Genomic DNA, 21,642 nt, shown 5'->3' on the forward strand with positions numbered 1-21,642 from the left:
AAGTAAAATACCTCAGATTAATTATTTTTTGCAAATTGGCTTCCAACCATGTCACTGGTGCACAATAACATATTCTGGAAGCAGGTACCTATACTATACACACACTGTTCAGCCTTATGGATTACCTCATTCACCATAATCATACGTACATCCAACTAGTAGGGACCTCTTAACAAGATCTACACAAGGAAACTGGTGCTGGATCAGAATTCCATTTTTGGGGCTATTTATCTAACATTGAGGGTTGCCTCCACCTTTTGCTGGACTCTTTGGTTTGTGACTCCCTGATTCCTACCATGCAGGCTTAATTTAAAACCTCTCTGGTTGAGTGGCTCTGTATTTATGCCCTTAAGAGTCCTTAAGACACCCAAGGCAGGGGTGCATTAGAGTGGGTTTATTAACCCTGTTTGTCATGTGGGTATGATAGTGGCAGCTTTGCTTTGTGTGAAATGGACTCAGGATGTGTAACCATTTTGAATGGCAGGTATCCTTTTTGACCCACTCCTCCAGGCAAATAAAAATGAGGTTGTTTTTGCTCTGCTGGCAGTCCTCAAGGGTCACATGGCCGTACCTTGTCCTTTTGTGTATGTGTGTCGGGGAAGTGGCCATATATGGCCACATGATGCCTGTCTCTCTGAGCTCGGCAATGTATCAGCCTGAACCAGTTCTGACTGGCATATGTCGATGCCTGTCTGGGAAGAATGTGGATTTGATTCATTCTGTGTGACCTCTCTCTGAAGGATTGGGGTGTGGCTGATTTGGTGGCCAGTCATTGGCTGGTCACTAAATGTTTGAATGTAGTTTGATGTGTGAGAGGAGACCACATGAGGATAAAACAAGACTCCTTCTCCACTCACGTTGGCTTGCTGCTGGGATCCAAACTTCTATACCTAGACGGCCTTCTGCTTGAGCAAGCAGACTGCACCAGCCAGCATATTAAGTGCTCCAAGAAATCCAAAGGTGAGTCCCTGCATCTCCAGCAACCAAGAAAGAACCAAGTGCAGCTCTCCCTTCTCTGTTCTATGGTAACGGCTGGATCACCTCACCTTCCCTGTGCAGTTCCAGGACTCATCTAGCTCCTGGACATCTTAATGACCTGTCCCAGAAGCAGGAGCCCTTTTGCTGAAGGCAAGCCAGTATCCCTCAATGTTGTGTGGACCAATTTCATCCATCTGTGTACACTTGGCAAGTTCCTTAGTTCCATCGCTCCGATCTGGGAAGCATCAGGAGCTCATGTGGCCTGTGTTCACCCGACCACATTACCGAACCTACAGCTGAAAGACTTGAAAAGTCACTGGGCTCTCCCAATTGTGATCCTGGGGACAAATCACTTATAATCCTTCTTCTCTCTGCGTCTCCTGATGCCGGCCCATCATTGGAATCCTGCTCCAGAGTCTGTGGAACTGCACATCTCAGGTGATCGCCAAGTTCAGCTCCAAAGAGCCAACACCTTGTTCCCCTGCTGCTGACTCAGACCTGTGGCTGAGCTGGCAGAGAATCTTCAACAAGCCATCCTGCCAGGGGTGTTGGTCCCCTCTGCACTGGTGCATCATCACGTAAGCATTCAGGGTCTCTGGGTAACCTTACCTCTAGATTGCCCCTGAAACCGTGCACCAAAAGGGCTCCTGGAATTGGAGGTTCCTTTTTCTTTCCACTGACATTGATGGCGGGCCTCCTTTACATCTTGATTCTCATTTGGAACATTGCGACTGCAACTGTTGTACTTTTCATACCAATGAGACCTTTCTCTACAAAGAACACAGCTTCCCCAGAAATCTTTGTCCCATTGACTGCCTTTGAATTGCATGTTTCCCTCCTTTCAAAAAATTTAGAACACATTTTACGTAGCTCTTAAATATATCTCCTTCCTCTGCAAAAGACTTTCCAGAACTTCCAAGGACTTTTACAGACTTTAAATCATTGTTGATTACTGTACACATCTGTTTTACAGAGTTTAACTTGACTGCGAATGCAGTAGGGGTGTACTGAACTTCACTTCGGCTATGAGTAAGTATTCGGCCGAAGTTCGGTTGAAAATCATGTATTCGGCTTCTGCCGAACACTTACTCGTATCCCTACTCGAAGCAGAAGTTACATCCCTATAGAAAACCCAGCAGGAGTGTAATCTGCGCTTCTGTACTTGTCCTTTTGTTCACAGTTCCCATGCCTTTCCTGGTGTTTCAGTATTTAGTAACGGATTATAAAACGGGTGTTTGGATTACCGAGTGCTTTATTCTCTCGAGAGCCCTGCCCCGCTGGAATGCTCTTATCCAAATACCCCCAGGGCTGCTGGTGGTGGATGGTGTAAACAGCCAGCGTTTTTAGCAACACTCACCTCTGTGCTCTCGCTATCCAGTGACAAGTCTCTAATTGACACGGTAGGACATTTGTCTGCAGGAGAAAGGTTGGGCAGTATTATGAAGCAGAAACGCTCTAGATCACAAAAAAATCATGAACTGCATGACCGATGGCTCTAGAAAAATCTATAGGAGAAATAAAACGGCATTTACTATGCCCTTAAATCCCCTTTAAAACAGAGAGAGCGTTCTTTTGCCTGCAAAGCCTGTGATGCTGCAGTGTTGAGCATTGCTGTAAACTGCATACAAGTAACATGTAACTCTGGGAAATAACCCTGTAAAATGGACTAAATCCTACAGCAGTTTATAATATATACGATTAATAAGGCCGGCTCCTCTTTTTCAATTTAGATTAATAAATATTTAACAGACCCCTGACCAAACTTTATAACTTTATATATATATTTCAGGACCAGGTTAAAGTGTAAAATCCGTTTGTAAATTTGTTAAACATGCAGCACCTGGTTGCCTGGAACAAAACCTGCTCTCTGGGCCTTTAAGATGCACAGCTCACCTTTCACCGTCAATGACACCTACTCCTTCCATTGTCCCAAGGGGAGTATGCTCTCTGCATATTAAAGGCAGCCCAGCTCGGGCCCCCTTCCAAAATGCAAATTCAGATACCCCCCCCCACCCAGTGGCACTTACTGGCCTTAATGGGTGCATGTGTGAAAGACGCCAAGCACCTTCCCTTGGATGGGCCGATTGTGCTCTTTGGAAAGGCTCACTTCGCAGCCCCCCCTTTAAAGACCCGATGGCTGCATTTGAAGAAGCCCTTGATCAGGCCTTTGTGCTGGCTGGCCAATTCCACACACTTCAACAACCCCAATGCCTTTTCTTCACTTTATTGCGGCAATGAGCCAACCTGCTTGTAGTTTGAGCCAAACTTATCCTTACCTGCAGGGATCTGGAACAACTTCGAAGTGACATCGTCTGTAGACAGCAAAGAAGAGAAAGACAATAACGAATGGAAGTGCATATTTTAAAGTGTCCCTTCAATTTACAAAGTGTTTTTCATGTCTACATAACTTTGTTTACTAAAAAGGCTACTATTCGGTTCCGTATTCGGCTGCGGCCGAATACTTGTAGAACTATTAGGTATTCAGCCAAATACTTAAATCTAGTATTCTGTACACCCATAGAATGCAGTGATTTTCCCCTTTGCCTTGTCTATATAATGATTATGGGCCTCAGTAGAAGTTTGGTGGTATTCCGGAAGTAAATCCACCAGAAAACCACCAAACAGAATTACTGTTACCACCACTTTGTCCCGCGGGTTTACCACAGGATTACAAGAGGTGGTAAAACGGTTTTGGTCCCCATTTATAGAGACTTTTGGCAGAATTGCCACCAGTAGAATTACCGAGTGATAATTACCAATCAGTAATACCGCTGATAGTAATTCCGTCAAACTTCTAATTTGGCTTTGTGGGAAAAGTGGGAAAAGTGGCAGCAACAGAATTATTGCAACTTTTTTCCTATGCAACTTTTTTCCAGCACCGTCAAACTCGTAATGAGGCCCTGTATGTTTCTAAGAATAGATTGGGCCTCATTACGACTCAGGCGGTAAGGGGTTTACGGCGGCGTAAACAGCGCCGACCCTTACCGCCTGATTCCGAGGTCCCTTAGCGCCATGGAGGTTTTAACACCTGCAGGTGTTAAAATCCATGGCGCTAAGGGACCTTGATGTTAATTACGCCACCGTAATTTACGGTGGCGTAATTAACGCCTTCCCCACTCCCATTATGCCCTATGGGGCAAAAATGGGAATGGGGAAGGGTAAATGGGGATTGGGGACTTACCGCCCCGCCAACCTCGGAATGGGGCGGTAAGTCCGCCAACCACCATGGCGTAAACGTAGTTTACGCCATGGTGGTAAAGGTACGACCCAGGCGGTAACTTACCGCCTGGGTCGTAATGAGGCCCATTGTGTTATCGTTTTATTGTCTATGTAACAAAGTATTTTCTGTGCCTTATGACAACCCTGCTCACCTCCTGGGAGTTAGGCCTAGGATGCTCTGCCCCCATAGCCCTTGGAGAGCCTTGTATACATGAAGGAAAGTATGTGAAACAATTGAGGTGGATGTATCTGGGCCCTGGAAACAGTGCCTAAGGAAAATCCTCCTAACAAATGGCACCATTTTATGGTAGACAAAGATAGGAAAATGCTGAGTTTTCAGAAAGTAATTATCACATTGTTAGGAACGCGTATTGTTTCCAGTGTTTTAATTAAATCTGAACAAACTGATTCAACCCCACCGAAAGTAAGATCTGTTTCATGCTCTCTTTAAATCATGAATAGAAAATAAAATCGTGTTTTAGATTTGTCTGATGTGTGATAGAGCCACCATTTTGCCCAAGGGTGACTTAGCACTGCATTCCCAACATTCCGTGCTGTCTGTATCCTTCTGCATGCAAAGTAGCAATATTCAAAAGGATACTCACAGCATGAATTGCAATGCCTGCAGCAGAGAAGGGATGCCATTTCCATTACAGGTGCACAGCTTCACTGCTTTCCCTCAAACCTGGCATCAGGCTGGCTTGAAAAGATGACAATAGATTTGCAAAATAAATTCGATAGTGCACTGCCTCTGTTGTACAGCAGGGGGAAGAAGAGGACTGTGGCTAGAATGCCTAGACAATGTCTTTGCAGGAGACAAAGCTACTGTCAAAAGATGCTTGTTTTACTTGCTTTCTGCACCCTTGTGCTCTCACCGATGTGCTCTCTCGGCGTTATGTTCTTGGAAACCATATGACATTTGTGCAGCATTTTGGTCCTAATATGGCAACAAATTCTAGACCCTTTACAAATGTGCAGTTTCTTTTAAAATGTTAAGACAGAGTGGAGTATTTACAAAACGAGGCTCACCTGGAGGAGCGGAGCCTTCTTGGCCCTGGGAAGTCAGGCTTTTGAGCCTATCACAGTACAGGATCAACCCTCTTGGATCTGAAATCCAGCCTATCCCTCAATATAGATCAGGACATCTTTCAATTATCTTATTACTAAATCTTTCGGCAGCTTTTGATGTGATGGATTTTAACATTTTATTCAAGAGACTGCAGTCTGGTGCATTTTGATCAAGATCTGCTGCTGATTGGATCTTATCTTTTTATCAGACAGAGCAGTATGAGTTTTTAATGGTGAAGTGGCAGCGAGTCCAGTTGAGCTCCTGTGTGGTGTCGTGCCTCTCTCCCACACTTTCTATTGTTTTTATGAAATCGCTCTTTGTGATGCTTGATGAGGAAGATGTCCTTTACACAAATTATTCTGGCGACACACAGATACTGTTAAAATTGTCTGGTGATTATATAATTGATGCAGCTTTGATCAATACTGTCTTTGAACTCATTCAGAGTTGGTTGGCGCACAATGCGCTGGCGCTCAATGAGACTAAGACTGAGTTACTTCTCGTCGGTACACGACAAAGATTGGACAAACTCTCTGCATCTTATAAGAGTTTTTCAATAGCTGGTTGTCCAATCGAGGTACGCCCAAAGGTTAAAATCATGGGAGTCTATATTGACTTTACATTGTCCATGATAGATCAAGTGAATTTCGTGACTTCTTCCTCAGCATATTATCTGAGGTTGTTGGGCCAGATTCGGCCTTACATATCAGAAAGTAACGCTGCCACCCTGGCTCGTGCAATTGTGGGAGCAAGATTGGATTATTGTGGTAGCCTGCTTGCAGGGACCTCTCAGAAGAATCTCGCCAAGTTGCAAGTAGTGCAGAACAAGGCAGTGAGGACAGTGGCTTGCATAAAGTGCAGAGATCACGTTACCACAGCCAGAAGGGCCCTGCACCGGCTGCCTGTGAGGGAGAGGTTAAAGTTCAGCCTGCTCACCATCACGCATAAATGCCTGCTTGGTAAGAATCCAATCTATTCTAAGCAGAGGCTGAGGGTAAAACAGCACGCTAGGGTTTTAATCACAAGCCATAGTAATCTGCTTTCTATGCCGTGTTTTAAACTGGAGAGAGCAGGCAGATGCGCTGTTACCTTCCTTGCACCTGATCTCTGGAACAGTTTGCCTTCCTACTTGTGGTCTGAGACCTCACTTGCACCTTTTAAGAAGGCATTGAAAGCATCCTTTTTTACCTAGGCTTTGCCCATTTTAATTCTGCTTTTTTGTCTTGCTTATGTTGCACTCAGGCCTGTTTCCTTGGGCCTCATTCCGAGTTGGGCGGTAAGGGTTAACGGTCACCGGTAAGGAACCCGGTGCCGTTAAACCCTTACCGCCCATTTCCGAGTTCCCTTAGCGGGACCCGTAAAGGACGTGTGGTCTGACCACACGTCCTTTACGGGTCCCGCTAAGGAACCAGGGCGCTAATAATGGGGATTTACCGGGTCTGCACAGGTCTGAATGTCCCGGTAAGTCCCTATTCAACCAGAACGGACATGGACGCGGTTTTGGAGGCAGCCATGGCTACCTCCAAACTCGGAATGAGGCGGTTTTAGCTGTGTTTTTATCATTTTAGTGTGGTATCTTGTTTGTATGGTGTTTTATGCATTTACTTTTCTGTTTATGTGCTTTCCTGTGGGTTCGTTTAGCAGCCATTTGCCATGAAATGAGTTTCTAAAATTCTGAAGACATCTGAAAACACATATGAGAGACAATAGCTTAGACCTGCTGGCCATACTCCTTAGACTCGCATTGTTGGCAGGTTATACTGAAGGTTATCAAATTATAGCTCGATCCTTCTTTTCTTTAAATGAGGACCATCAAAAAAAATCCAATTACCTTGTCCCTCATGAGTCCCTTGATCACATGCTTCTACTTTGACTGGTAGATCAATCCTTCAGTGTTACCAAACCCCAAATACACAAATGATACTATCCAAGTGTTGTCAGACCCATGCTCCGCTTAGTTGCTTGGAGACTGACAACGACCCCAGGCTGAGAATGGATGCTGCTCGCCACCTTGGTGTAACCTAGATTCTAGGTATCTTGTGCACACCTGTATCTGTATACTGTACTGTGAAAATGATTACTAATATTTACTTAATGACTTGTTACAGTCTCTCTACCTGTTTTGCTCTGTGGCCTGTACAGCGCTCTGTTGCTCCCAAGCTAGGTTGGTGCTATGAAAATACACAAGAATAAGTCAAATAATAACTACAGTTGTTGCCATCAGATGAAAGTAGACTGGCATTATCTACTTTAAGTATTTCATTGGTACTGGGCATGGATCGTCAGCCCCACATGAAGTAATTTGCTTTATGTGGCCATGGGCACATAGAAATATTTAGTACTTCTAGCTCCTGCCCAGGAATCCTGCACAGGAATTCCATTTCTGAAATTAATTTCTCACCATGCTGTGTACTCCATTACATCAGCTTCCAGCACACATTAAGTTTTATTTGTGTGTTGCCGCTCGCCTGCAGGTTAGTTTCTGATTACACTGTGCAATCATGTCCCCGCTGGAACATCCTATTCCAGCACTTGCTGGAACCTGCTTCTGCTACCTATTGATACTTATGTATGGTCCACTCACAGTCAGTGAATAAGTGTAAGGAATAGAGGGGAAGTGATGAGTAATGGGAGTGAAAAGTTAAACTTTTCATTAGAGATATTTAATTTGAGAGTGGGAGTATGAGAAGAGTGTACAGTGAGACTGAATGAGTCTGGAAGAGCGTATGTACGCAAGGAAGAGTGCCTGAGTGAAAGAGTTGGTGCGTGATAGGAAAAAAGGTAAAAAGAAATGAAGACCTGTAGACCATGAGTGCGAGAGTGGGTGCGTGCTAGACTTAAACGGTGAATGAAAAGAGAGTGAGCCTTGGCGATTGAGCATAAAGGAAGCTGGAATGGCGAGTGTGAAAGTGAGTCTGGAAGGGGGAAAGCAAAGAGAAGCAAAAGGAATGCTAGAGAGAAAGCGCAAGCAAGGGAGAGAAGGGTAAAGGGACAATGGGAGGCAGAAAGAATAGGCATTCTGTGTCATAAGAACTGATGTACAAGCACATGGGGTCAAGGGCATGTTCCCTAGGCCTAGCATCTATGGTGCGCAAATGTATGTATCCATTTAGCTCTCTAAAGGTATGTTACGCATTCTTAAAGAGTATACATAACTTTCTTAAACACTTGAGAAACAATTTATGTTTGGTGGAACACGTAATAAACACTATTAGCTCATGGAAATCGTTATTGACCTCCTCTAAGCTCATTAGAATGTTTAGAGTGTAGACAATAGAAACAACAATGCAATTTCGAGGCAGGATTGTGGCAATAAACCCTGAGCCGGCAAGTGATTACCGCCTAAGGTAATTTCCCCAGGGCCCATAGTTATAGACCCGAGCATAGCTAATGCGTAAACGGGATTACACTGTGGTAAGGATCGTAATCGAGCCAATACACGTTCAGTGTTTCCCGTGGCATCGGCGTGCCAAGTACCAATGTTGTTTTTTTTTTTAACAAGACACTTCCTCTCTGGGAGGACCTTTTCTTTTGCTGCAAAATCCTATCTAACACACGAAAGAGAAAGCATTGGAAAATGATTCCACTTTCTCATAGAGAAACTTCCAACTTTTAAATGACATCTAATGCATGTTCCAGTTCAACCAAGCTGCAACTAAAAGGCTTCAGTTATTAAGACAACCATGTTATTTAAATACTACAAAATAAAATCACATTCAGTCTACTAACTTAGTTTGTCTATTTACTCACTATTAAAGCAACATTTTTTACTTCACGACCAAAATGCCAAAACATGTATTGATACTACCACCATGTGCTAATAACCTTATAGACTCTGGGAGGGGTCATTATTGCTTGGTATAATGACCCCTCCACAACTGATGGTCCTAAGGCGATAACTAGGTGGCAGGCTATTATCCTGAGACTAAGGGGGTAAAATTCATAGAATTCAGCACACAAGTGGCGCACGTGGCTGGTGCACAGAGTGCGCGTTCGGCAGTCTGCGCCAGCCGCGTGCGGCAAAACCCATTTAGACGCACAGCGTATTCATGGATTTATACATCCATAAGCAGCCATGACGCAGCGACCCTGCAGCAGCGCCAGTTACGCCCCCAACCCCGCCCCGTGCGCCAAAAACATCGCACAAATGCAGTACATGGCGCAAAGTCCAGTGGTATAATACAATAAAGAGCAAGATGATACGTATTCTCTACTTACATCCAACCCCCTCAAATAGGACCCTCTGTAAGATTTTCCGGCACCACTAGTCCTGAAAAAAAGGACCGCGTGCTATAATTTGTTTGCAAAAATATATAAAATGTATTCAAAATATTCCAACTGAATTAAGCATAAAACACTACCCTCACCTAACACAGTGCACCTAACACTAAAAAACTATTACTAAAACATAAATCACAATTTTTACTTATTTGCACGACACAGAAGATATCACATAACAAAACACAAAAAAATCTCAATGTGTCATTAAAACAACAACAATCCCAACATGTTTCTGTTCTTCACAGCCCCGTTCGGGCGAACATTCTTCAGGGGATAAATTTAAAACATCCACTATTCTCCTCAACACCGTGTTGAATGGGTAGTTTCGGGCACCCTCAAAGGAAAAAAGAAAACCTCCGGGCCTGTAGAAGTAAGGGAAAAAAAACAGAGGAAACTAATGAGTTCCAAGGGGGGAAAAAGGTACTACAGAATGTAGATGGAGGCATGGCTCAAGAAATGTGCCACACTCACAAGGGTCCCAATGGGCACCCGAGATTTACCTTTAATTGGTGAACCTTCAATGCACGTCACAGAATGACAAATTTGCTAGTTTCTCGCCAAATAAGAGACCAATACTTCAGAGGGGGTCACAGTCCGCCAGGGTATCGCCACACCTAGATGAGACAAAACCAATACACAGAGACCACATGCTCTGTTACATCCAGAAATCACTCTGACAGGGGCTTCAAATAAAAATAGCGACTACAAATAAAAATATAGCACCAGAGCTATAGTCATATTTACCTCCACAGCTGTGGGGACCAGTACTGCAAAAAGCAATGCAGCAGTCAAAGTGTTGCAATGGAACAATCCACACGATCATACAGTTAATTACTGTGTCAATCTGTGAGAAAAATGGGGACATGAAGCTTAACAAATATGCCTAGCACAACCATATCATCAACCATCATCATATCATGCACTGTCACATTAGAGATTGCCCAAAAGGGTGTATCACCCGCGTGATAGAAAAAGCCTAGGTGACAGTGCAACGTATCATGCAGATACGACTTCGAGTGTAAAGTGCGGCCCAGGATCCATGCAGAAAACACTGCGGACAGTCAGTCCTAAAAAGCGTTAAAGATCGAAAAAGTAGATGACCAGATTTGAACTACCGCATGTGTAAAAGGATCACAAAACCCATGCCAATACAGAGATTAGTCGGCTACCGGTTAGTGTCACACACGGGATAACGAGTGGAGGCAAACTACAGCTGACACGCTCACCTGCACACAAAGGAGGGTTTATTTACTCCGCCAGCAACTTCCACAAAAAACTTCCAAAGAATTCAGACGGCTATGCAGTCCGTTGGCCAACAATCCACTGCTGTGTGCACACACGGTCAAAACCGCTGTCGATGCATCTATGGTTACAATGCGTGTAGCCAACACTGAAAAAGGACTATACTCCTCAGTGTGATACCATGAAGCTGAAAAACGGGTGGCCATATTGGAAAGGACCCAGGAACAACCGGTGTTGAGGAGTTTAATGGACCCAGGTCATGGAGGGTGGACCCAGTGAACACCAAACCAGTCCCAATTGAAAGGATTATAACACATAGATGTTATGGAATTGATGCATATACAAAAAACAAAAAGTAAAAAATATATACATGCATTTTTTGCAGTATTCATTACCCATTTACCACAATATTATGCAGGCACAGTCAAAGTTTAGTAAAAACAGAGTATATAACCTTCATATAATCACACAATGTCTGAATTCATATTTGGCTGACCAAATGCCAATCAATACTTTCATTGAGCCCTAACACATTCCTTTGTAACTTGAAGATAATTTTTTGCTCCATATTCAATAATTTTCGATCTGTTTCAGTTTTAGTATGTTCATACACCTTTTTCAAAATAAGCCATGTGAAATCATTAAAGCCATGTTTCTTTTCAATTAAATGTTTGACTAACGGGGCATTGATCACTTGATTTTTGATGCAGCTTCGATGTTCCACCATTCGAACTTTACATTGCCTATTCGTCTTGCCCACATAATGTAGGCCACAAGGACAAGTGATTAGATATACAACATTGGCTGTGTTACAATTCGTCATTTCAGTGAAAACCCACTTAACATCAGGTAAAATTTGTAACAATCTGGTTTCTTTTGTTTGTGCACACATGCTACAATTACCACATGGAAACTGTCCTTTCACTTCCGGCAACCCCCAACGTCTTGTTTGTCTAACTTGCGGTGTCTGAATTTCTGTCACATCATTTCTGATCAATATATTCCGTAAATTCTGACTTTTTTTGAAAGCCACATGAGGAAGCAGCATGTCTTTACCTCGATAGACTTTCTTCCATGTTCTCATAACAATGGTTTTAATTTTGTAGGACAAGTTGGAAAAAGTGTTCACAAAAACAGTGCCGATCTTTCTGGTAGTCTTGTTGCTTTTCTCCAACAGTGCCTCACGATTGTTATTATAGGCTCTTTTGGAAGTGTTTCTTATCACTCTAGACGGGTAGCCCTTGGCTAACAATTTATTGGTCAGTACATCCGCACTCTGGGTAAAGTCATTTTTTAAACTACTGTTGCGCTTCAACCTCAAAAATTGTCCAAACAGCAAATTGTTCTTTAAATGTTTGGCATGGTGGCTATTAAAGTGCAATAAGGAGTTCTTATCAGTAGTCTTATTGTAAGGCTTCACTTTCAAAAGTCCATTATGATGTAAAATGGTAATGTCTAGGAAATGGGTCTCAAAATCACATATAGACCCTGTGAATTTCAAAAACCGGGTCTGTTGGTTAAGCCATGTCACAAAACAAACAGCCTCTTCTCTCGAGCCGTCCCATATGATCAGTATATCGTCTATATACCTCAGCCACTTCCTCAAATGATGGATAAAAGGGTTAGTGGCTGGGTATATCACCGCTTTTTCAAAATACTCAAGGGGGGAGCGATTATGTTAATGAATCGCAGTGATTATGTAAAAGAATGTGAAAGATTGCTATCAGATGACGTGAGTTATTTGAAACTTACTAGTGACCCCTCTGCCAGACTTATGAAGATTATCAAAGAAAAGGTGACTGCAGCACTTGACTCCGAAATGATTAGCAAACAGGAATCTGAATTCTTGATTAAGGATCAAGGAAGGGTACCAGTTTTTTACATCTTGCCTAAGGTACATAAGAGACTTGTTAATCCCCCCGGGAGACCTATAGTCTCTGGAGTCAATTCGATTTTGGAACCCCTGTCAAAATTTGCAGACTTTTACCTAAGACCCTCTGTTTTGAAAATTAAAAGCTATTTGAGAGTCACCACCGATGCCATCAACAAAATAGAAAGCGTAGAGTTTATCCCTGGCCATTCCCTGTTGATAGGTTTGGATATTCAATCTTTATACACTGTGATACCCCAAAGAGCCACACTAGAGGTTGTTGAAGAGGTTTTGCTGAATAGAATGGACGGACATCCAGTGAGTAACGCTTTCATTTTGTGGTGTACTGAGTTTGCCCTGACTCAAAATTTCTTTCAATTCCAAGGGACTTTTTTCCAACAGATTGAGGGCACTGCTATGGGTGCTGCCATGGCCCCCAATTTAGCTAACCTCTATGTTGAGTATTTTGAAAAAGCAGTGATATACCCAGCCACTAACCCTTTTATCCATCATTTGAGGAAGTGGCTGAGGTATATAGATGATATACTGATCATATGGGATGGCTCGAGAGAAGAGGCTGTTTGTTTTGTGACATGGCTTAACCAACAGAACCGGTTTTTGAAATTCACAGGGTCTATATATGTGATTTTGAGACCCATTTTCTAGACATTACCATTTTTCATCATAATGGACTTTTGAAAGTGAAGCCTTACAATAGGACTACTGATAAGAACTCCTTATTGCACTTTAATAGCCACCATGCCAAACATTTAAAGAACAATTTGCCGTTTGGACAATTTTTGAGGTTGAAGCGCAACAGTAGTTTAAAAAATGACTTTACCCAGAGTGCGGATGTACTGACCAATAAATTGTTAGCCAAGGGCTACCCGTCTAGAGTGATAAGAAACGCTTCCAAAAGAGCCTATAATAACAATCGTGAGGCACTGTTGGAGAAAAGCAACAAGACTACCAGAAAGATCGGCACTGTTTTTGTGAACACTTTTTCCAACTTGGCCTACAAAATTAAAACCATTGTTATGAGAACATGGAAGAAAGTCTATCAAGGTAAATAAGTGCTGCCTCCTCATGTGGCTTTCAAAAAAAGTCAGAATTTATGGAACATATTGATCAGAAATGATGTGACAGAAATTCAGACACCGCAAGTTAGACAAACAAGACTTTGGGGGTTGCCGGAAGTGAAAGGACATTTTCCAAGTGGTAATTGTAGCATGTGTGCACAAACAAAAGAAACCAGATTGTTACAAATTTTACCTGATGTTAAGTGGATTTTCACTGAAATGATGAATTGTAACACAGCCAATGTTGTATATCTAATCACTTGTCCTTGTGGCCTACATTATGTGGGCAAGACGAATAGGCAATGTAAAGTTCGAATGGTGGAACATCGAAGCTGCATCAAAAATCAAGTGATCAATGCCCCGTTAGTCAAACATTCCATTGAAAAGAAATATGGCTTTAATGATTTCACATGGGTTATTTTGAAAAAGGTGTATGGATATACTAAAACTGAAACAGATTGAAAATTATTGAATCTGGAGCAAAAAATTATCTTTAAGTTACAAAGTAATGTGTTAGGGCTCAATGAAAGTATTGATTGGCATTTGGTCAGCCAAATATGAATTCAGACATTGTGTGATTATATGATGGTTATATACTCTGTTTTTACTAAACTTTGACTGTGCCTGCATAATATTGTGGTAAATGGGTAATGAATACTGCAAGAAATGCATATATATATTTTTTACTTTTTGTTTTTTGTATATGAATCAATTCCATAACATCTATGTGTTATAATCCTTTCAATTGGCACTGGTTTGGTGTTCACTGGGTCCACCCTCCATGACCTGGGTCCATTAAACTCCTCAACACCGGTTGTTCCTGGGTCCTTTCCAATATGGCCACCCGTTTTCCAGCTTCATGGTATCACACTGAGAAGTATAATCCTTTTTCAGTGTTGGCTACACGCGTTGTAACCATAGATGTATCGACAGCGGTTTTGACCGCGTGTGCACACAGCAGTGGATTGTTGGCCAACGGACTGCATTGACGTCTGAATTCTTTGGAAGTTTTTTGTGGAAGTTGCTGGCGGAGAAATTAAACCCTCCTTTGTGTGCAGGTGAGCGTGTCAGCTGTAGTTTGCCTCCGCTCGTTATCCCGTGTGTGACACTAACCGGTAGCCGACACATCTCTGTATTGGCAGGGGTTTTGTGATCCTTTTACACATGCGGTAGTTCAAATCTGGTCATCTACTTTTTCGATCTTTCACGCTTTTTAGGACTGACTGTCCGCAGTGTTTTCTGCATGGATCCTGGGCCGCACTTTACACTCGAAGTTGTATCTGCATGATACGTTGCACTGTCACCTAGGCTTTTTCTATCACGCGGGTGATACACCCTTTTGGGCAATCTCTATCGTAACAGTGCATGATATGATGATGGTTGATGATATGGTTGTGCTAGGTATATTTGTTAAGCTTCATGTCCCCATTTGTCTTACAGATTGACACAGTAATTAACTGTATGATCGTGTGGATTGTTCCATTGCAACAGGTTGACTGCTGCATTGCTTTTTGCAGTACTGGTCCCCACAGTTGTGGAGGTAAATATGACTATAGCTCTGGTGCTATATTTTTATTTGTAGTCGCTATTTTTATTTGAAGCCCCTGTCAGAGTGATTTCTGGATGTAACAGAGCATGTGGTCTCTGTGTATTGGTTTTGTCTCATCTAGGTGTGGCGATACCCTGGCGGACTGTGACGCCCCCTGAAGTATTGGTCTCTCATTTGGCGAGAAACTAGCAAATTTGTCATTCTGTGACGTGCATTGAAGGTTCACCAATTAAAGGTAAATCCCGGGTGCCCATTGGGACCCTTCTGAGTGTGGCACATTTCTTGAGCCATGCCTCCATCTACATTCTGTAGTACCTTTTTCCCCCCTTGGAACTAATTAGTTTCCTCTGTTTTTTTCCCTTACTTCTACAGGCCCGGAGGTTTTCTTTTTTCCTTTGAGGGTGCCTGAAACTACCCATTCAACACGGTGTTGAGGAGAATAGTGGATGTTTTAAAGATATCCCCTGAAGAATGTTCACCCGAACAGGGCTGTGAAGAACAGAAACATGTTGGGATTGTTGTTGTTTTAATGACACATTGAGATTTTTTTGTGTTTTGTTATGTGATATCTTCTGTGTCGTGCAAATAAGTAAAAATTGTGATTTATGTTTTAGTAATTGTTTTTTAGTGTTAGTTGCACTGTTAGGTGAGGGTAGTGTTTTATGCTTAATTCGGTTGGAATATTTTGAATACATTTTATATATTTTTGCAAATGAATTATAGCATGCGGTTCATTTTTTCAGGACTAGTGGTGCCGGAAAATCTTACAGAGGGTCCTATTTGAGGGGGTTGGATGTAAGTAGAGAATACGTATCATCTTGCTCTTTATTGTATTATACAAATTGATATCCCCATCGGTGGAGTAAGATGTCATTATATAGATAGGGACTGTGTATACCTATTTGAACATACTGCAAAGTCCAGTGGACCAGCATACAGCCCCCCCAACCAGGAAAATGCGTGTAAAACTCCCTGCGCACCCCCCTGAATACACGTACCCCGCTCGCGCCAGGCCTATCGCGTGTAAAACTTCACACGCACCCCTGGAGTCCTGTGTAGTGGGCTGCCTGCAGAGTAAGCCCAGGGTGGATGGGCTGCCTGCGGGCTATGGACTGGGGTGATGGGCTGCCTGCGTGTATTCCGGGGGGTGCGTGTTATGTTTTACACGTGATAGGCTTGGCACGAGTGGGCTACGTGTATTCCGGGGGGTGCGTGTGAGGTTTTTCACGTGATAGTCATAGCGCGAGCAGGGTACGTGTATTCCGGGGTGTGCGCATGGGTTTCCATCACTCTGTACGTGCTTTTTGTGGAAAGTGGTGCATGTGTTTTCCAGACGTTGGGGTTCACACGTGATTACTTCACAGGGGCTACAGTGCATACTTCTTCTTTTGGCGTGGGTGTTGGCTATGCGTTCTTCTTCTATACGCAAGGCAGACAGTGAGTCGCGCACGCTATTTTTCCTACTGCAGGTGTCCCTGTTAGTCGCGTACCCCTTTTTTTCCGGCATACTAGCCTGCGTGTTGATAACGTACGCATTTTTTGTGCTCCTGGCTGTCACAGTGTACTGCGTGTGTTTTTGTACACGCACTTTGGATACAGGGGTCGCGTATCTCTTTTTCTTGCTTTTCTGGGATGCCTGAGCATTGCTTGACACGTCATTTCTCCTAGGGGGCCACAGAATGGGACATTCATTGTAGCTGTATATACGTGTTTGTTGTTTGTGCACACATTTGTAATGCGCAGGGACGCTACCGCCTGCCTTCGTGTGGCGGACGTGTTTAGGCCTGTGCGTGTTTTTGGCCGTGCGTGGGTTTCCCGTATTCAATTCCATGAATACGTGTAGTTCTTATGCGTGTGGGCGTTCCGTGTATTTCCCTGCAGTACATCCCCAGTTACGCCTTCTTTTTCACGCGTTGTTCCCCATTCCGCGTGTTCCGTCCCCTTTTTGGTGTGTGCGCTGACTTTGTGCGCTTTTGCTGTGCGCGTCGCGCATGGCATTCTGGATGTTGCAATGACGTGTGCACCCGTATACGCCATGCAAGGATTTGGCGCACATCCCGGGGTAAACACGCGCAGGCCCTTCCATGTATCGCAAGCATGCGCGTGCGCTTGCTTTTTCACACTTGCGACAGCTTGCGCCACAATTTTCGGCACACATTTGTTCCATGAATCGGCCCATAGGTTATAACAAAGCACTGATTTAAACATTTTGACAAACACTAAACAATCTCCAGATATTAGAGTAATATCAAAGTATAAGAAAGATACACAATTCGAGCCATGATTGGAAAATTAATTTTCATTGACATTCATTACGAACAACAGCTAGCATGTGCCTTTAATATCTTGACAAAAAGAGCTAGGAACTAAAGGTAATCCATACATCTTTTGGGAATCAACATTTTAATGCTGACCTTATTTCTGTGCAGCAACACACTCATGCCTTTGGGAAGATTTCCTGAGAGGCCAAGATAGGGAGGGGCAAATTCAGACTTTGCCCCTTCCCAGCTCGGACTTTCAGGACACCAGCCTGCATGAAGTTTAGCAATTCCACCCGAGCCATACAGGCACATCAAGGAGCACATTGTCCAACCACTGTGGTAATCTCAAGATTGGCTTGGCATCCAATGGGAACCTTTCAATTGATGTTTGCGCAGATTTAACCTTCATGACAGAAAGTAATGGCAATTGATTCTCCTTCGTTTGTTTTTCTTTTTGTACAGCTAAGAAGCAGGATGGTGCAGTGGCCATGGAAATGCAGCCCCTCAAGAGCGCAGAAGGTGGTGAGCTCGAGGAGCGCGAGCGGAAGAAAGCTAGTGTCCCCAAAAAGGAGAAGTCGGTGCTGCAGGGGAAGCTGACCAAGCTGGCAGTGCAGATTGGCAAAGCAGGTACTGAGGGAAGTGGAGCTCACCACTGTATGTGGCATTGGGAAGGCGGGACCACAGGCAGAGAAATCAACTCATTGACAAAACATTGGCCATGCTCGTAGGCCTGGCTTTGTGTTTAAAGCCCGTTAGCCACGGAGAAGCACTTCGTGTGTACTATGAATAAGACTTTGTGCGTGAATAGGGTTGTGCTCTTGGCTTGACTAATATGGATGTGTGAGGGGGTTGTGACCTTGCTGTAATTAAGATATTTGTGTGGTGAAGAGTAACATTTTTTTTTTTGTGATGCTGGCTAAAACACTCTGGCCCTCATTACAACCCCGGCGCTAAACCATGGCGCTATTAGCACCATGGCTGGTGCCGGTGTTGTAACAAGTCCGCCATGGTGGAATGGGGAAATACCGCCCCATTCCAAGGTTGGCGGGGCGGTATTTCCCCATTTCACCATGGCCCTTCCCCATTCCCATTTTCACCCCATAGGGCTCAATGGGACTGGGGAAGGCGCTAAGTACGGTACCGCAAATTGCGGTACCGTAATTAGCACCGAGGTCCCTTTGCGGCACCCTACTTTAACGGCTGGTATAACCAGCCGTTAAGGTCGGTCTCGCAAAGGGACCTCGTAATCAGGCGTTAAGCGTTTAACGGCGCCGACAGCTTTTACGGCGCCGTTAAACCCTTAATGACCCTTTCTGAGTGTGATTTTTTTGCAGAATGAGCATAGTGATGTTGCTAGGGTGTTATGGTTTTGTTTTTTTTGTAGGGTGTAGTAGAGTTTGGTATTCATTTCATGTTTTCACATGTTGAAGAGAAGAAACCGATGTTCTTCTGTAGAAGAATAGCAAGACGTGTTATAAAGCACATGAGCGTTCAGTTAATGGATACAAAGTACATCACACATACAGTTAGTGGAAGACCCTCCAGTTACTCAGCAGGCATGGGAACATAGGTTTATTTATATATTTATTTATTTTTACATTTGTAAAGTGCCTAAACCCTTAGGCATCAGGGTGCTGTTAGAGCCAGTTACATACAGTGAGGGACAAAAGAGGTGTTACATTTCCTCCATTTTACCTGAAACTTATAGAACACAGGTTCTATAACCTGAAATGGCCCAGTAGATAATGCAACAAAAATGGGTTTCTAAGGAGCAACAATGGGCCACCTTGCATGACAGCGAAGCACGGAATTGGTCTTAGACATACATGAACTGTATGATAAAATATGATTCTCAGCCAACATTTAAAATAGTTACTTACTGAGGGAAGCACTTGTGATGATTCGGAAAGAGGAAAACAATGAGTTTGCATTAAATGTGATTTTAAGTACTTTTTCTTTATACAAAATCATAATTGTGTTAGTACACATGTAAACTTGTTTAAAGTCTAAATTATTGTTTTATATATCATTGCACAGGCCGTTATTTTGTAATGTTTAAGTGGAATAGTGGTAACTCATATCAAAAAGTTAACAAATCTTCATCCTGACACTGTTTCGGTCCCAGACTGTTTGGAAATAGTCGACACTTCACAGGCGCATACAGAGTATTAATGGGCTGCCTTCTTCAGGACAGTATAGACATTCAACCACAGCACTTACAAATGCCTTATGGATGCATCAAGTGCCCTGGAGTCATGACAATGCTTCTTCAGGATGGTTGGAGCAGTGAATCCCACTATTTACAGGTTTTAAAATGTTTTGGGGCCCCAAAGGTGCTCTGCACGAGAGACAACAAAGTAACCGAAGGAGTAGGTTGGTGGCAGAAGATCACCCCCATAGGTTGGCCCATGGTATAAAAGAGCAAACTCATCCCTCGTAGAGACAGGACATACAGTCAACAGTGACACACATTCAATTGCACAGGCTTGAAAACTCGATCAGCTATGGGTAATTAACTGGTAATGTAATTTCAGCCCTACAATATAAAAACAGAATAATAGCTATGAAATTGTAAGGTGCCAAATATTTTGATTACTAAATATTAGCTCAGTGTGATAATAATGTTGTTATTGTTGTTTTGTTCAGTGCTTGTTTTCTTTTTGCAAATTGATTTAGAGGGGAATTCACATGTTTTAGCTTGTAATACGGGCCCATAAAACACATGTCACAGGAATGTGGCATATTATTTCCAAATGTGCTGTAGGATAAAGCCTTACTCTATGTGGCTGTGGCAGCACCACTGGTGAGTTAATCTGTGCTGTGCTAGCTACTGCCCGGTTAGCCTATTATGTCAATGTAGCAGGGCACCCAATCTCGCAGGGGCTTGTAGGAATATATGATTGTATGCCCCAGCCCCGCATATAAACACATGTCCCTGTAATGCCTCCCATTAATCCGACTCTGATATTGTCTTAGAGGTTGAAATTACTAAAGTCATCAAAGAACTACAGGACATCATTTCCTCCTCAACCCCTGAAAGAAACAGTGCTACAGCTGCAGAGCATCACAGTATAGATTATAAAAAGAATAGGTTTGAAAAATGTGTACAATAGAGAGATGAGTTTCAAACGCTGGCAGACTATGACATACATGTGTGTGTGTCACTTGTATTGACTCACTCTTGATAAAACTGCTGAGATGGAATACTTTTTCTAGAAGAAGAAACCAACAGCAGTAACTAACAAATATTCTAAATGCCAAATACAGTGCTCAGTTACAAACCGTCTATGCAATCAGCTGTGAGGCAACGTATAAACTCATAGGACTGGCCGATGAGGCAGAGGGGTTGTCAATCCCTAAGAGTCACTCGGATTTGCTAAACCCAAAATCCTGCAATCCTAAACCCTGGGAGGAATTATGAATGAGAAATGACTGACCAATTGGCCAGAACAATGGATGCAGGTAAACACATGCAAGCAAAACTACAACCCCAATTACATTCAATGCACCAACCCACTTCAGGGAACATCAATTAAGTACATTTACCTAAAAACTAACTGGTGAACAGGGCTGAAGGTAGGGAACGATAGTGCAGTCCAGGTTGGAGCTGGAAAGATTGGGAAGGATGGGAGCGAAAAAAAAAAAAAAACATCAAAAAGATCTTTGGAGTCCCCTGCAAGATACCAGATTTTCGGAGGGTTATATTTGAGAGGAATGAACAATGTATTGAAACTCTACTGGAGGAATACAGTGAAGTGATAGAGCCTAGACTCTCAAAATGGTAGGGGGCAGATAGCTTTGTGAAAAACAGATCTACTGATAATGGAGCAGAGTACAAGAGCTCACACATTTACTACCAACCTGTGAATTTTGTGAGGATTCTGGACGATCTAGTTGAGCTACAGAATGGGTAGGGGCAGCAAGCAAGAAATCCTGCGTGGCCAAGAATAACAAATATCGGGAAACTTAGAGCGCCATTTAGAAGGTATCAGGTAATATCATTCTAATAAATAATGTTGCCATACATATAGTCGCTGGGAAACGGCATGGGCGACATTATTTATGGGGATAACTTATGGGGTAAATGGGAGCAG

General features: G+C 43.1%; 1 protein-coding gene across 9 annotated transcripts in view; it reads left to right on the forward strand.

Annotated features, from left to right (window-relative positions):
• The window catches only part of ATP2B3 (ATPase plasma membrane Ca2+ transporting 3), a 1,317,805-nt gene that overhangs the window by 828,637 nt on the left and 467,526 nt on the right, over positions 1-21,642 (forward strand). For all 9 annotated transcript variants that reach the window (XR_011302157.1, XR_011302158.1, XR_011302159.1 and 6 more), the window contains one exon: positions 18,011-18,175. Coding sequence is in view for 6 of the 9 variants with exons in the window: in XM_069645362.1 (XP_069501463.1) it covers positions 18,011-18,175 (165 nt within the window). In the remaining 3 variants the exon portion in view is untranslated. The remainder of the gene's footprint in view (positions 1-18,010; positions 18,176-21,642) is intronic.

Source organism: Ambystoma mexicanum, chromosome 2p (genome assembly GCF_040938575.1).
Source record: "Ambystoma mexicanum isolate Mex_15411 chromosome 2p, UKY_AmexF1_1, whole genome shotgun sequence".
Classification (NCBI taxonomy): domain Eukaryota; kingdom Metazoa; phylum Chordata; class Amphibia; order Caudata; family Ambystomatidae; genus Ambystoma; species Ambystoma mexicanum.